Raw genomic sequence first — 14,397 nt, forward strand, 5'->3', positions numbered from 1 at the left:
ACTTTGTTTTCAGAGGATGAATGCACTTGTTATTTAAAAATCCTGTCTTGATTCCCCAGAGTGACAATAACATAAAAGTGTAACTGTTACCATTTCAAAATCAGTATGAGTTGGACCTAGTGATGTGCACCCTCTTTCCCAGCACTCAAGGCAGGAACATTTGAGAGCCGCCTGGGCACCACCGGCTGCCATTTGTGTCTCTGTTGGTATGGTACAACACTGGCCCAAATCAGCTTTCAGGAGGAAAGGGTTGATTAGGACACAGGTTCCAGGCCATCATTCAAGTGAAGCCAGGCATGAGCTTACAAAGGCAGGAATTGAAGCAGAAGCTATGGAGAAATAGAGCACCTGGGTTTGCTCTTCTTGACCTTCTCAGCCTTCTATCTAACTTTCTTTTTTACTAGTATTAATTCTTTTATTTCTTTATATTTCAAATGTCCTCCTTACCAGTCTGCCCTCCACAAGCCCCCCCTCCCTGCTCTCCATCACCTCTAAGAGGGTGCTCTTCCCTTCCACCCACTCCCACCTCACCCCTCTAGCATCCCTCTTTTCTAGCACATCAAGCCTCCACAGGACCAAGGGCCTCCCCTCCCATTGAGGCCAGACAAGGAAGTCCTCTGCTGCATATGTAGTAAGAGCCATGGACCCACTCATGTATGTTCTTTGGTTGGTGGTTTAGTCTCTGGGAGTGCTGAGGGGTCTGGTTAGTTGATGATGATGTTCTTCCTGTGTGGTTGCAAGCCTGTTCAGCCCCTTCAGCCCTTCTCCTAACTCTTCCATTGGGGTCCCCAGGCTCAGTCTAATTGTTGGCTGTGAATATCTGCATCTGTCTCAGTCAGGTGCTGGTAGAGCCTCTCAGCCTACTTTCTTATTATACAACTCAGGCCCACTTGCTTGGAAGTGGCACCACCCACAGGAGCTGGGCTCTTCCACATCAATCATTAATCAAGAAAATGCCCCACAGCCATGCCTACTAGCCAGTCTGATGGAGACAGTTCCTCGGCAGAGGTCTCTCTTTCTCGAGTGACTGTGGCTTGTGTCAAGTTGACAAAAAGTAACCAGCACAATGCCTTTTTCAAAAAGCAAAACCAAACCAGAAGCATCACTTCTTAAGAGCTGAATAAGCAGTCATTGCAGATAATCAAGTCAGTAATAAGTACACGTGATCCATGCAATGCAAGAACCTGTACTTGGAGGATGAATGGAAATGCTATGCTGAGGATTTCCTAGTAAAGACAAGGGAGAAAGATGGTCCAGTGTGAACCACAGTTCTGCACATAGTTAGCCCAGTGGAGTGTGGCTACTATAATTGGTCACATCTGTTTGACTGATAAGGCTGGTTTCTGTGTATCACTCAAAGTGAGATGTTTGGCCCTCGTCTCCAGGGCAATGAGTGACATGGTAAATGGCAGCAGTTAGACGAGGGAGGGTGTGTTCCGAGTGAGTGTGCTAGCTCGGTGGCTTTCTTCTCAACTGTAAACACTGGGGAAAAAATAGATCTTGCCCTGAAGTGTGAGCCAGAGGAAAGGAAATGGAGGAAGAGAGAGAAGAAACCAGAGATCCTCCGAGGGTAGCATTCCTTCCAGTGACAGAAGCAGTCAGTGGATGGCACCACTCAAGGCTGTCTGGGTAAGAAACAGTTCATTTAAACCAAGAGTCTCAATTTAATATGAAGAGGATTCTTTAGAGCTCCCTTTATCTCCCCTTCCTTACTATCCCCGTGGAACAGTGTTGAGCTTTAAAATGTGAGGACATTTAAGGACAAAGTTCAGCAGGTTACATCTGAAGAATGAGTTGTTTGAACATATGTCTGTGTTATCATTACTATCATTATCATTACTCTTGATTTATTTGATTTTATTTTCTAAGAATAGAGTCTAGTTGTTTGGCTTTGGTTGGCCTGGAACTTGCTATGTGAACCACACTGGTCTTGAGCTTATTCTATGCTCTCCCTTGCCGTTACCTCCCAGGGGTTAAGATTACAGCTGTTGTACCTTGGCTGGCCTTACTATCCTTTACTGACAACTGAGAATTTGGAAGACACTCATAGATGAAGTAATACAACCTTTGTTGTTCTTGTAGACTATCATGAAATTTGTTTAAAAAGAGGGAAATAATTTCGTTAACAGCGAAATAAAATGTGAAGAATTTCTATAATTAACTTAGTTTGCAAAGTTATATCATATGTAGAAAATCAAATTAATAAAGATTATAAAAGAACAGTATTTTAATTTATTTTTTCTGTCTGAATTTAGAGGGAGTATACAAAATTGAAAATTTGTACAACATTAAAATGTTCTATTTAGTGAGATGTAAGGTAAAAGTAACAGATCAGAAAAACAAATGATTTGTCTCAAGATATTTAATATAAACTTCATAAATTTATATTTTTAAATATTTTGAGATAAAATTTATATCCTATCACATATATATCATTTCACTTATAATTAGCTAAGGGTTTCATCTGTGTATCTTGAGAAGACCAGAGCTTGCCATGGAATGTCTGTTTCAGTTGTACTTGTTCCCTGTAGGGCCTGGGGCTCACGGGGAACTTGCGCATGGCAGTAAGCATGGTTTGGGGAGTTTACCACTTGATTCCTTCCAGCCCACAGATCCACAATGGTTCATGGTTTCCAATTAAGAATTCCTGTTCCAATCCCTTTTGTAAGTTGTTTTATTTTAGTTTTTTAAATGTCTTTTATTCTTTCATGTGTGTGTGTTTGCCTGCATATATGTCTGTGCACTATGGATATGCCTGATACTTTCAAAGGTCAGAAGAGGGCGTTTGGATCCTTTAGGACTGTAGTTACAGACGGTAGTGAGCTGCCATGTGGGTGCTCGGAATTGAGCCTGGGTTGTCTGAAGAGCAGCTAGTGCTCTTAACCTCTAAGCCATCTGTCCAGCTCCAAGTTTTATTCTGAAGTTGAGATTTATCTAACTTGTGGGCTATCCTTTTGTTTCATAATACAAGGTTTTGTTTCTAGACTTAATGCTCAAGAAACTGTACTTGAATTCTCTACAGAAACCATTTGTCTTCTGCAGGGCACTAACATAAGTACCTGCTAAATCTTACCAGTTAAGAGTTTAGTCTTGATGCTTTGAACATGCCACTAAGAAAGTTATGAGATTATGAGACTGACGGGCTACCTACTGCGCTAATGAACCATTGAACTGATCAAGGGGTTCCTGATGGAGGAGTTAGAGTGAAGACTGAGCTGAAAGGGTTTGTGGCCCCGTGAGGAGAGCAACAATACCAACCAACCAGAGCTCCCAGGGTCTAAACCACCAGCCTGGAGCACTTAGGGAGGAACCCATGGCTCCAGCTGTATATGTAAGGGAGGATGGCCCTGTCAGACGTAGATAGGAGAGGAGATCCTTGGTCTCATGAAGGCTGGATGCCATGTGTGGGGGAATTTGAGGGTAGGGAAGTGGGAGTGAGGAAGTAGGTGGAGGCACATCCTCATAGAAGCAGGAGGAGGGGGGATGGGATAGGGGGTCCCTGGGTGGGGGGTGAGGCAAAATGGAGTAAGGGGATAATATCTGAAAAGTAAATAAAATATCCAAAAAAAGTTATGAGATGTTTAAAATTCTTAGTTTAAAAAATATTCTTACATACCTTGAAAAGTGTACTCATTTTACAGAAAGGAAGACTATGTTAATAATATTATGTATTGTATATCCATTATCTAAAATCCTTAGTTCTGAAAGTTTTCAGATTTCAGTTTTTTCCAGGTTTTGAGGTATTTTCATACACATAAGGATATCTTAGCAAGGGGATCCAAGTCTCAGTACAGTAACATTTACATTTCATACTTACCTTACATATGTGGCCTAAGGAGTTTCTCCAGTGTTTCTAGCACACCTGAGCTTTGACTGCAGCCTGTCACATGTCATGTATGAAGTTTTCCACACTGTGACACCTTATCAGTATGGAAAGCTTGGGGTTTCAGAGTGCTTTAGATTTTGGAGTGTTTTAAATTTAAAAATTTTCAGATTAGGAATGTTAACATGTATTTTCTAATTATTTTTCAAGTAATGTCATTTAATAAGCTGTATATTACATTCTGACTAATTTCATATAGGGATGAAGATATGCAGAGCTTGGCTAGTTTGATGAGTATGAAGCAGGCTGACATTGGCAATTTAGACGATTTCGAAGAAGATAATGAGGATGACGATGAGAACCGAGTGAACCAAGAGGAAAAGGCGGCAAAAATTACAGGTGGGCTGTGTGAGCTAGCACTGAGCTGATGTTTATTTTCTAATTTGTTACTAATTAGATTCTAACTTGATTTCCAATCAAGGTTTGACTTCATTAGCTCACGTGGATTTAAGAGAGTAGGTTTCACATGTGCTTCCCACCTTGCTCTCTTCTAATCAGATTCAAATGAGATTGGTGCTCCTGTGGTTTGAGTTCTCAAAAACCATTCTACTGAAGGTTTTTCTTTCTAATTAAAACAGTTGATATAGTTTTGTTAATTTTCCGGAAATTATCCTATTTATATTCTTATTCTTTGTGTAGTTAAGCTATTAAAGATAAAGGATTTAAATCCTCAAGTATTTGGTCCAAAAAACAGTCTTGTAACCTCATCCTAATGTGTCTCCTTTGGCTTCATTTTATACATTCTGCCTTGAAGTCTTGTCTAGTGTTGGTGTTGTAACGTGTGTCTCAGTCACTTGTCACATTTAGTTTTTCATTTTTTAACCCATCTCTATTTAAGTACATCTCTCATAGATATCATTTTTTAAATTTAGCCATATAACATTTGCTTTTTAGTAGCTATATGCAGTGCTGGGGCAATGGCTCTGTCACTCGGGTGCGTGCCACACAAGTATAATGACCTGGGTTCATTCTTCAGAAGCACAGAGCCTGTGTCTGAAATCTCAGTGCTGAGGAGACCTTGCCAGACCAGCAAGCTCCAGGTGCAGTCAGAGCTGAGAAAGACAGCTGCCGGTGACTTCTGGCTCCCATCTTCGCCTGCACCGTTACATGTACATGCCGCCACCTTCATGCTTACATACCTATGTAAATAAACATACAACTGTAAGACCGTCTCTGTCCTGATAGCTGACATACTTAGCTTCACCTACACAATTTCCAGGCCTTTCTTCTTTATTTTTCCCTCTATCATTTTGCCACTTTGTTTTTTAATTTTTCAAAATATTTTTGTGTACAGGTGTTGTACCTGCATGTTCTTCTGTGCACCACATGCATGCTTGTGCTTGCAGAGGCTAGAAGAGGGTTTCCGAGTCGCTGCAGTCAGCATAGAGACAGTTGTGAGGTGCTGTGTGGGTGCTAGGAATTGAAGCAGGGTCCTCTGCAAGAGCAGCCAGTGCTGTTAACTGCTGAGCCATCTCTCCAGCCCTTGAGAATTTTCTTTCAATTTAAGGATTTTGTTTTCCTAGAGTAATTTGAAAAATGTTTGTTTCTCATTTTAGAATAATAGACATTATGAATTAACCAGGCAAGTAAATGAATGAACCTGTGGATCCTAATCTTAAAATTAAAACTATATATTATTGTTCCTTTTATAAAAATGCAATATAATTTTCTTTATCAGCTCCTTCCCTGTATCTCCTTTGGGCTATTATATTTATTTTAGTAGTATGCTCCCCAGTAATAAATGCTAGCATGCATTGCATTTCCTAATGATGTCAGCAGCACACTATTTTTATTGAAAACTTTTTTCTTCATATGTTATATTCTGATTATGATCTTCCTTCTTCCAACTCTTCCCTGGTCCCACTTCCTCTTCTATCTAAGTCCCTTTCTTTTTCTCATGTAAACAGGAATCTAAAATTTTAATAATGAGAAATGAAATAAGTTAAGTATAAATCAAAATGACAAAACAGAAAAAAGTCAAAGAAACACAAAACACAAAAAAAGCACATATAGATGCTGAAACATATATATTTGTAGACAGAAATCCCATAAAATCAATAATATATAAGCAAAAGATGTGTGGGGGAAAAAATAGAAGCTCAGACAAAACACTGTGACACATACAAATTCTCCAAAACTACCACTGGGGTCGTTTTGTGTTGACCCTCCATGGCTGGGCATGGGACCTGTCCTTAAGTGTGGTTTGTGTCCCCAGCAGGACACCATCAAAGAAAACTAATTTTTCCTTTGGGACCGATTATCAGTTGGAGCTAGCTTTGGGGCTAGAATGGAGGCTTGTGTCTACTTCCCTACAACACTTGGATTCCATCTGGCTTAGACTTATACAGGCTTTGTGCATGCTGCGCTGCCACAGTTTCTGAATTTATATGCACTAGTCAGTCCCATTGTCCCTAGAAAGCTTTGTTTCCTTGATATCTTTCATCCCTACTGGCTCTCACAACCTTCCTAATTCCTCTTCTGTAGGGTTCTCTGAGCCGTGAGAAGAGGGATTTGATGGAGAAATCTCATTCAGGACTGAGTATTCCAAGGTTTTTCACTAGAGAGAGACCTTGTGCTCTTCACTGCTGAGCCATCTCTCCAACCCCTGAGAGGTGTTTGAAGTTTAAGCATTTTTGTGTAATAATTTGAAAATTGTCTAGCACAGCTAGCACATTTTCTAGTTGTGGGTCTCTGTTTGTTCTCATCTACCACAGGGGGAAGCTGCTTTGACAACGGCAGAGCAAGATACTGGTCTATGAGTATAGCATAGATAAGCAATGTTGTTAGGAGTCATGTTTCTTTAGCAAAAGAGTAGTATTTGGTTTTCTCCTAGATCTGTGGCCTGTCTTGTCTCAGGTTCTTGGCTACCCAGGCAATGTCAAGCATGGGTTTCATCTCATGGAATGGACCTTAATTCGAATTAGATAGTGATTGGTTATTCCCACAACTTTTGTGCTACTATGGCAGGTCACCACTGTAGATCCAAGTGAGTAGCTGAGTTGGTGTTTACCTTTGTCCTCTGATAGTGTGCAGAGTATTTTCCAGTACCATGAACATTAATCAGTGGGGTGAAAGCTCTAGATAGGCACCAGCTTGACTTTTCTAAGTGAGTTATATAGGTGTTATCTTCAACTATAGGGCCTCTTCAGATTGTGGAGAGAAACCAATAGCCTTGGCAATAATCTGGATTGCTCGAGGGTTTCATTGGGAAAACCTTGCATGTATGCAATGCACTTTGCTCATACTATTTTCACTATCCTCTCTCACTCTTTCCTGTTCCCAGTGAACTTTTCTTTCTAAAAAGTTCCTTGAGTGAGTGTCTTGGAGGTTATTTCCTGAGCAAGAGAAACCAGTGACTGGGTGACAGGAATATGACTCACCCTCTCCAAGCAACTATTAACATCCAGTAGTTGCTCAGAGAGAAGTAGGGTCTCACTAGCTCCTCTATCATCTGTGATAAAATGTTGATGAGCCCAGTCTTATAGGCTTGTTCAAGTATCCATTGCTGCATTGAGTTCCTGGGTCCAAAAGCCATGCCTGTCATGTCCAGAAGATAGTGGCTCATACCATTCCTGTCTGTCTCTGGCTCTTAACATTCTTTCTGTTGCTCTTTGCATGATGTTCTGTGAGCTTTGAAGGAGGAAATATAGATGGCCATTTAGGGCTGAGAATTCAACAGCCACTTATTTGACCAGTTATGAGTTTCTGCATTGATTGTTACCCACTGCAAACAGAAGCTTCTCTCACCAAGCCTGTGATCAGCACTTATTGTAGGCAGTAGTCCATCTAGCAAAGTAGGTTCTCCTTCAGCACCCATGACCTGCCCAGCCATGCACTTTTGGCCAGTTTACAGTATCAGATGTGAATTCTGCTTATAGAGCAGGCCTCAAATACAATTAGAAAGTCATTGTTCACCTCTCCATAAGAGTCATGCCACTTATTGCACCAGCAAGTATGTCTTGACTGGTAGGTTGATACTGTAGTGTGAAGGTTCACAGATGTGTAAAAATGTGGATTTTTTTTTCTTCCAGTGACTACATTGTATCTTCTAGCACTTTAAAAGGTAGCCAGAAAGGAAGAAGTTCCAGTAACTTCCAGCTTAATAGCTCTATATTCTGCAACCAAAGTGTAAATATGTTTTCAGGACTTACCATGTGTTTTTCTGGGCAGCCAACAGTAGTGATGACAGTATGAATTGTTTGGGGTGGAACGGTTCTTTGGAACCTCCTTGACCAACAGCTTAGAAGGAAGTATTCCATGCCCTGTTACTGGGGTTACTCTTTAATAACCTTGGTTTCTGGGAATAACATTATCTATTCATACAGGGTACCTTTCTTCAAACTCTTTTTTTACTTTAATTATTATTTTTAGCTACTTTATGAAATAGTAGCTTCTGTCTGGCTTCTTTGTTTTAGCTTTTCCCCTCACCTCCTCATGTCTCATCCCTCAGTTCCATTCCCACACAGGCCTTTCCCTCCCAGTATCCCCCCACTATGTTCAAATCACATACGCTGTACTATCGCTTCCCCTACTTAAGTCCTCTTCCTATCCCTTCTCTAATTGCTCCTCTTTTAGCTTTTTAACTTGTGCAGACAAGCTGAACTCACAGTCTAAGTAGATGTGCGTATAAGAGATGACAGGTGACATTTGCCGTTCTGTGCTTTGGTCACCCCACTTATTCCTGAAATTTTATTTTTTTCATTTTGCTTTACAGCCTGATAAAATTCTTTTGTGACTATGTACTATACTTTTATTGTTTATATATCAGTGGACAAAAACACGTGGGTTGAATCCGTTTCCCACCTGTTGAACAGCAGCAGTGACATGGAAGCCTTTGCCTGTTGGCCCAGGAGTGGGAGAGCTGTGATCATACAGTTGCTCTGTGTTTAGCTCCTTGAGGATTTTTCTTCTGGGATTTCTCCACTGGCTGCATTAGTGTGCACTCCCACCTGCAGTGATAAGGCTTCATCCTCCTACACACCCTCACCAGCATTTGGCATCATTTGTTTTCTTGATGATAGTCATTATGACTGGGTTCAGATGGGACCTCAAAGTAGTTTTGTTTTGCATTTCCCTATAACCTTAAAAGAAATATTCATTGGTCATTTGGATTTCTTCTTTTGAGGACTCTATGCCAATCCACAGCCCATCTTTTCACCAGGTTGTTTGATTTCTTCATGTTTATTATTTTTTTGGTAGAATACATTGCAGACAAATTCCTCTGTCAGAAGTACATAGCTGGTGAAGCTCTTATATCTCGCAGGTAGACTAAACACCCATATGAACAAAATTTTAATGTTAATTTTGTATCTTAGCACTTTGCAGAAATTTTCTAGTGGATTCTGTAAGATTACTATGTATAGACTCATATCATCTGCAAATAATAATGCTTCTAATCTTCCTTTCCTATGTGTATCCCTTTTCTTTCTTTCCCTTGTCAAATGTGCCGACTAGGACTTAAAACACTATCCTCAATAGGAGTGGACAGAGTGTGTTACATTGTCTTGCTCCTGATTTTAGTGAAAATGCTAGTTTTTCTTCTTTTAGAATGATACTGACTCTGAGTTTGACATGTCCTATGTATCCCTTAGTATTTTGAGATGTGTTTCTTCCACTCCTAGTTTTTTCGTAGTTTTTATCCTGAGAGAATGCTGAACTTGCCAAAGGCCTTTTTTGTAGCTATTGAAATTATCATGTGATTTATGTCTTTGAGTCTGTTTATGTGATATATTGCATTTGTTGGTTTTTATATGTTGAAACATCCCTGAGTCTCTGGAATAAAATTGCCTTGATCGTGGTGATCTTTTTGATGTGTTCTTGAATTCAGTTTTTAAATATTTTAGAAATTTGTGTCTATGTCCATTAAGGAGATTGCTCTGTAATTTTCTTTTTCCATTATGTTGTCTTCTAATTTTGACATATCTTCCTGAGCCAATTTTTTTCATTAATTGTATTTTTTTATATTTCTGTTCATTAACTTCTGATGTCTTCTCTTTATTATTATTATTACATTTACTTGTGGTGTGTGTGTGTGTGTGTGTGTGTGTACACATGCATGCACTTGCATGTCAGAGGACAAATGGCAAAAGTCAGTTCTTCCACTGTGCTGGAGTGTTTCATATCTCCAATAGCTAGAATAACCTTTCCTATCCTACTCTAACATGTATATTGCTTTGGAGGCAAGATATGTTTCTTGGATAGTATTTTTAAAATCTAGTTTTCTGGACTGTGTCTTTTGTTAGAGATTAAGACCATTAATAGTTATTATAGAAAGATATGTATTAAGTCTTGCCGTCTTACATGCTCTTAGTTGTTGTAGAATCTTAGTGTTCTATATACTGATTCTGACAGAGTTGGTTCCTCTAACGTGTTCAGCTTTCTGAGCTCTGTTCAGATCTGATTTAAGATTTCCTTACCAGTTTCATAGTATTTTGTTTGTCTGGTTTCAGTGTACAGACTCGTCTTTTGGTTTTAGTTTACTAGGGTCTTTGATTGTGGAGCTGAGGCCACAGCAGAAGTTCTTTTGAAGTACTGTCTTGCTCCTCTTCTGTAGGTTGTCAATGCCAAAGAGAATGAATGAACTTTCCCTGGCTTCCTCTTGTGCTGTTCTTCCTTGACTATAGGTGCCCTGGCCCCAGGTGCTGAGGGTGTCTGCTGCTTTTCCAATAGATACTTTTCATCTTTCCAAGCTTATTCCATGGAGAAACTTACCAACTTCATCTTCTGAGGAACAGTTCTTTTGTAGATGTTTTCAACTAGCATATATTAATTACATAAAACAGTGGTTTCAATCATGAGATATTCATAGCACATATAATTCACAACCTTCTTTGAAGGAATAGACTGCTAACAGTTATTTTATGTATATCTTAAATTAACATGTAAATAATAGCCATTTAGTTGGTAATTGGTTACAAACAGTGGCTTTTGTATCAGTAGTAACTGACAAAATTTATCTTCTACAATTACATAAAATCTTTCCTAGAAGGCAAATCCATGGCATCTATGTTTGGACTGATTAAAAAGTCTTTACCCTGTTCTGTTTGAGATAGGCTCCCTGCTAGCTGGAAACATTTTGGGACTAGCTCTCAAGAACCTTTATTAAACTGTAGATGACAATCCACTCATCTATAGAATTGCAACATCAGTGGATGGACTGGAGAATTTTTAATTACAATAGAAAAATTCCTGAAATGTAGCATAAGTAACAGACCTTGGGGTGGGGAGGGGACAGAGCTTTTCAATGAAAAGTTTAGTCAAGTATATACATACTTGAAATAATCAGTGTTTACATCTGTACAACTTCACTGTGCTTGAAGCAATATTTGGCAATATGCTCATCTTTGAAATTCATGTTGAATATCTTTTCTTTTTTTATCTGTCTCATTTTGTTTCTGTCTGTCTACTTGTTTTTTGTTGTTGTTTGTTTGATTGATTGCTTTTTATGGTGTAGAGGGATTAAATTCCAGTTCTTCCACATGTTAGGAAAGCCTGATCCTCACCCCTAGTCCCCATGTTAAATCTATAAATATACAAACAACAGGAAGGGAAAAATGTGTCTGGGTAACAGACAAGATCCTATTTAGTAAACCTCAACCAAACCAAGGCCAACTAAAGTACTTTATATAGAACAGTGTTGGGGAAACTCAAAAATTATAAAGCCCTCTTATATGCTTGTTGAAAAGAATCATGTTGTCTCTTTAGACAATCAGATTCATATGGCCTAAATAAACCAAACTTAGCCTTGGATTTTCTTTAAAAGATATAAGAAACAGTAAGTCACTTTTTTCTGTTCTTTAGCCTTCTACCAACCAGTGACACTTTGGGTACAGAGACAAGATGCACAGCAGGTTTATGGTTTTCTTTGTTTTGTTTTGCCTAAAATTCCTTGTGTTGCACAAGAACAGGTATCTTTTTCAGTAGTTTGATAAATATTCCTTACCAAGTCCACTGAAAGTACATGCCCAGTTGTCCACATCCAGAGAGGCAAAACTGCAGTCTTCCACTGTGTGCAGAGTCCTACCATCCACATGCAGTATATGAAGCAGGATTCATTTTTACCATAAGCAATGTTGCTGGGGTTTGCAAATCCGTAGTTGATAAAGTTAATTTGGGAGAAGGAAGAGAGAATGACATATTGGCTACCTTCAGGGGAAAAGAGTCTTAACAGTCCAGATGGCAGCAGAGGAGATCCCACTTAGAGATGTGAAGCTGTAGACTTGATGATGGCATGACTCAGGCATATGAGATTAAGTGTCCTACTTCCCAGGACTCTGTGTAAGGATAAAGAGGTCTCTCACCTTTGACTAGAAGGTTCCTTATAATTAACATGAGACTCTGGTTAGAAATACATTTATTAATTTATTTTTACCTGAGCACCTACCACCAGATACCCAGGATGTTCAGATACAAAATCATTTCTATGCAACCAGTAACATGAAAAAATTAAATAGTGTATATTTTGAAAATTCATTTAAAGGGTAAGAATTTTTAGAAGCCCAAACCTGTTACATGGTCCTAAACGATAGGAGGTAAAACTAGAGATGGAGAAATGGGGCAATTCTGACTCCTTGAGCCAGAAAGTTTATAAGGCACAACGACTTAGAAGAGAAATTGGAAGGGCTAGGACATCAGAAAGTGGTAGAGTGGTAGCATGGCAAGCGCAAGGCCCTAGGTCCTGTCCCCCAGACTGAAAATAAATACATCAATTTTTTTTAAAAAAAATCACTAAAAAGGAGTTGGAAATCCTAAGAGGAGAGAACGAGCAGCAACATCTCCACATTGTCTGCAATTCAGACCTGCTTCCTCGGAGAACAGTAAAAGCAGCCGAGAAGATAAACTACAAATCCATTCTAGTTTGTGTTACACCCAGTCCCCAGCAATGTCTTACTTGTCTAGTGACAACGGAGCATGTAGTTTCCCCATGCCCAGCATGTAGGGAGGATCTCGTTAAGACTGGGAGCCTATTTGACAGAGCTGGGTGGAGGGGAGAAGTTAGAAGCCTGAAGCCTAAGCTTTTGGAGAAGAGCTCAGCGGTTCTATTCTAAGTCCCACTGTGGTTTTTCTAGGAGTGTATTCTAATAATTCAAAATTATTTTCACCATGTTTACAAAATAAAGGAAAAAAATAATATATTCATGTGAACAGATACAGAAGGAGGACTTGACAAAATTGACCACCAAGTTTCTCAGCAAAGTTTTATTATTCCTTCACTTTGATTTAGGGAACCCTGGTCCCTTGACTGGAACTGAGACATGCGTGCATACACTCACAATTTGTGTGTAGAATATCGGTATGTTAGATATAAGATTGGTATAGAAACAGTTATGTAGGTTTACATATAAACAGTGAACACATGAAAACTAACATAGGGACTCCATTTAAAACAGAAGTTTAAAAGAAAAAAAAATCATGGGCCAGGTGGTCGTGGCGCACGCCTTTAATCCCAGCACTCGGGAGGCAGAGGCAGGCGGATCTCTGAGTTTGAGGCCAGCCTGGTCTACAGAGTGAGTTCCAGGACAGCCAGGGCTACACAGAGAAACCCTGTCTCTAAGCCTCCTCACCCCAAAATTCATGGATTACATAGAAATAAATTACTGAAAAAATGTGAAAAACACCATATAGCAATGTATTGCAGTATTGAAGGTAATAGAAAAAGATTTAATAAACAGAGTTCTACATTTATAGATTGAAAACTCAAAATTATTACTTCTGCCTAAATTAGCCTGTAAATGAATTATAATCAGGCTAATTATAATCCTAGCAGATTTTCAAACAAGCCCAGAAATTTAAAAGTTGATTTTTAAAACATACAAGAAAACCTAAGAACACTCAAATGGGGGGAAATTAAAAAAGATTAATAGTAGTCATAACAATACTATCTTTAAGATTTACTGTAGAGATTTAATAATCAAGATAGTGTAGTGTTGCCGTAGGTCAGATTAATAGATATGCAGGATTAACTATTGAGAATTGCACCTCTTAGAAAGCCATGCCATTGCAAGGATGAAAAGCCAATACTTTGCTATGCTGCTAAGTGTGTACTATGCTGCTAAGCTGTGACATTTGCCAAGTTATGTTTTTAAAGTACATTTTGCATATAAACTCATTGGAACTCATGGACCATCTCTAATAACCATGAAGTAACAAAATTAATGAATTAGATTTTTATTAAAATAAAAACTAGAGGAATTGTAAGAAAAATTAATGAGTGTGTCACAGATTGGAAAACAGTAGTAAAGCCTGAGACTGCAGCCATCCCCTCCAGTCCTAGCACTGGGCAGGGAAAGGCAGAAGGATCCAGAGCTCAGGCTCCTTCTCAGGCACACAGCAAGTTTAAGGACAGTCTACACTGCATGAGACTCTGTCTCTAAAAAAACATCAAAATGAAATAACAGTACCTACAAAGCATATTTAATATAGGTCTCATTCACAGAATAGCGTTACCTTTTAAATTTCCATACAAAATATTTGATAGTATTTTACCCTCCCCCAAACCTTAACAGATCCTTCCT

General features: G+C 39.1%; 1 protein-coding gene across 5 annotated transcripts in view; it reads left to right on the plus strand.

The window, feature by feature from the left end:
• Nucleotides 1-14,397, plus strand: part of Ehbp1 (EH domain binding protein 1) — a 269,903-nt gene that overhangs the window by 105,896 nt on the left and 149,610 nt on the right. For all 5 annotated transcript variants that reach the window (XR_003712756.1, XM_028778114.1, XM_028778121.1 and 2 more), the window contains exon 6: nucleotides 4,083-4,222. Coding sequence is in view for 4 of the 5 variants with exons in the window: in XM_028778114.1 (XP_028633947.1) it covers nucleotides 4,083-4,222 (140 nt within the window). In the remaining variant the exon portion in view is untranslated. The remainder of the gene's footprint in view (nucleotides 1-4,082; nucleotides 4,223-14,397) is intronic.

The sequence above is a fragment of the Grammomys surdaster genome, unplaced genomic scaffold (genome assembly GCF_004785775.1).
Source record: "Grammomys surdaster isolate TR1022 unplaced genomic scaffold, NIH_TR_1.0 67, whole genome shotgun sequence".
Lineage (NCBI taxonomy): Eukaryota > Metazoa > Chordata > Mammalia > Rodentia > Muridae > Grammomys > Grammomys surdaster.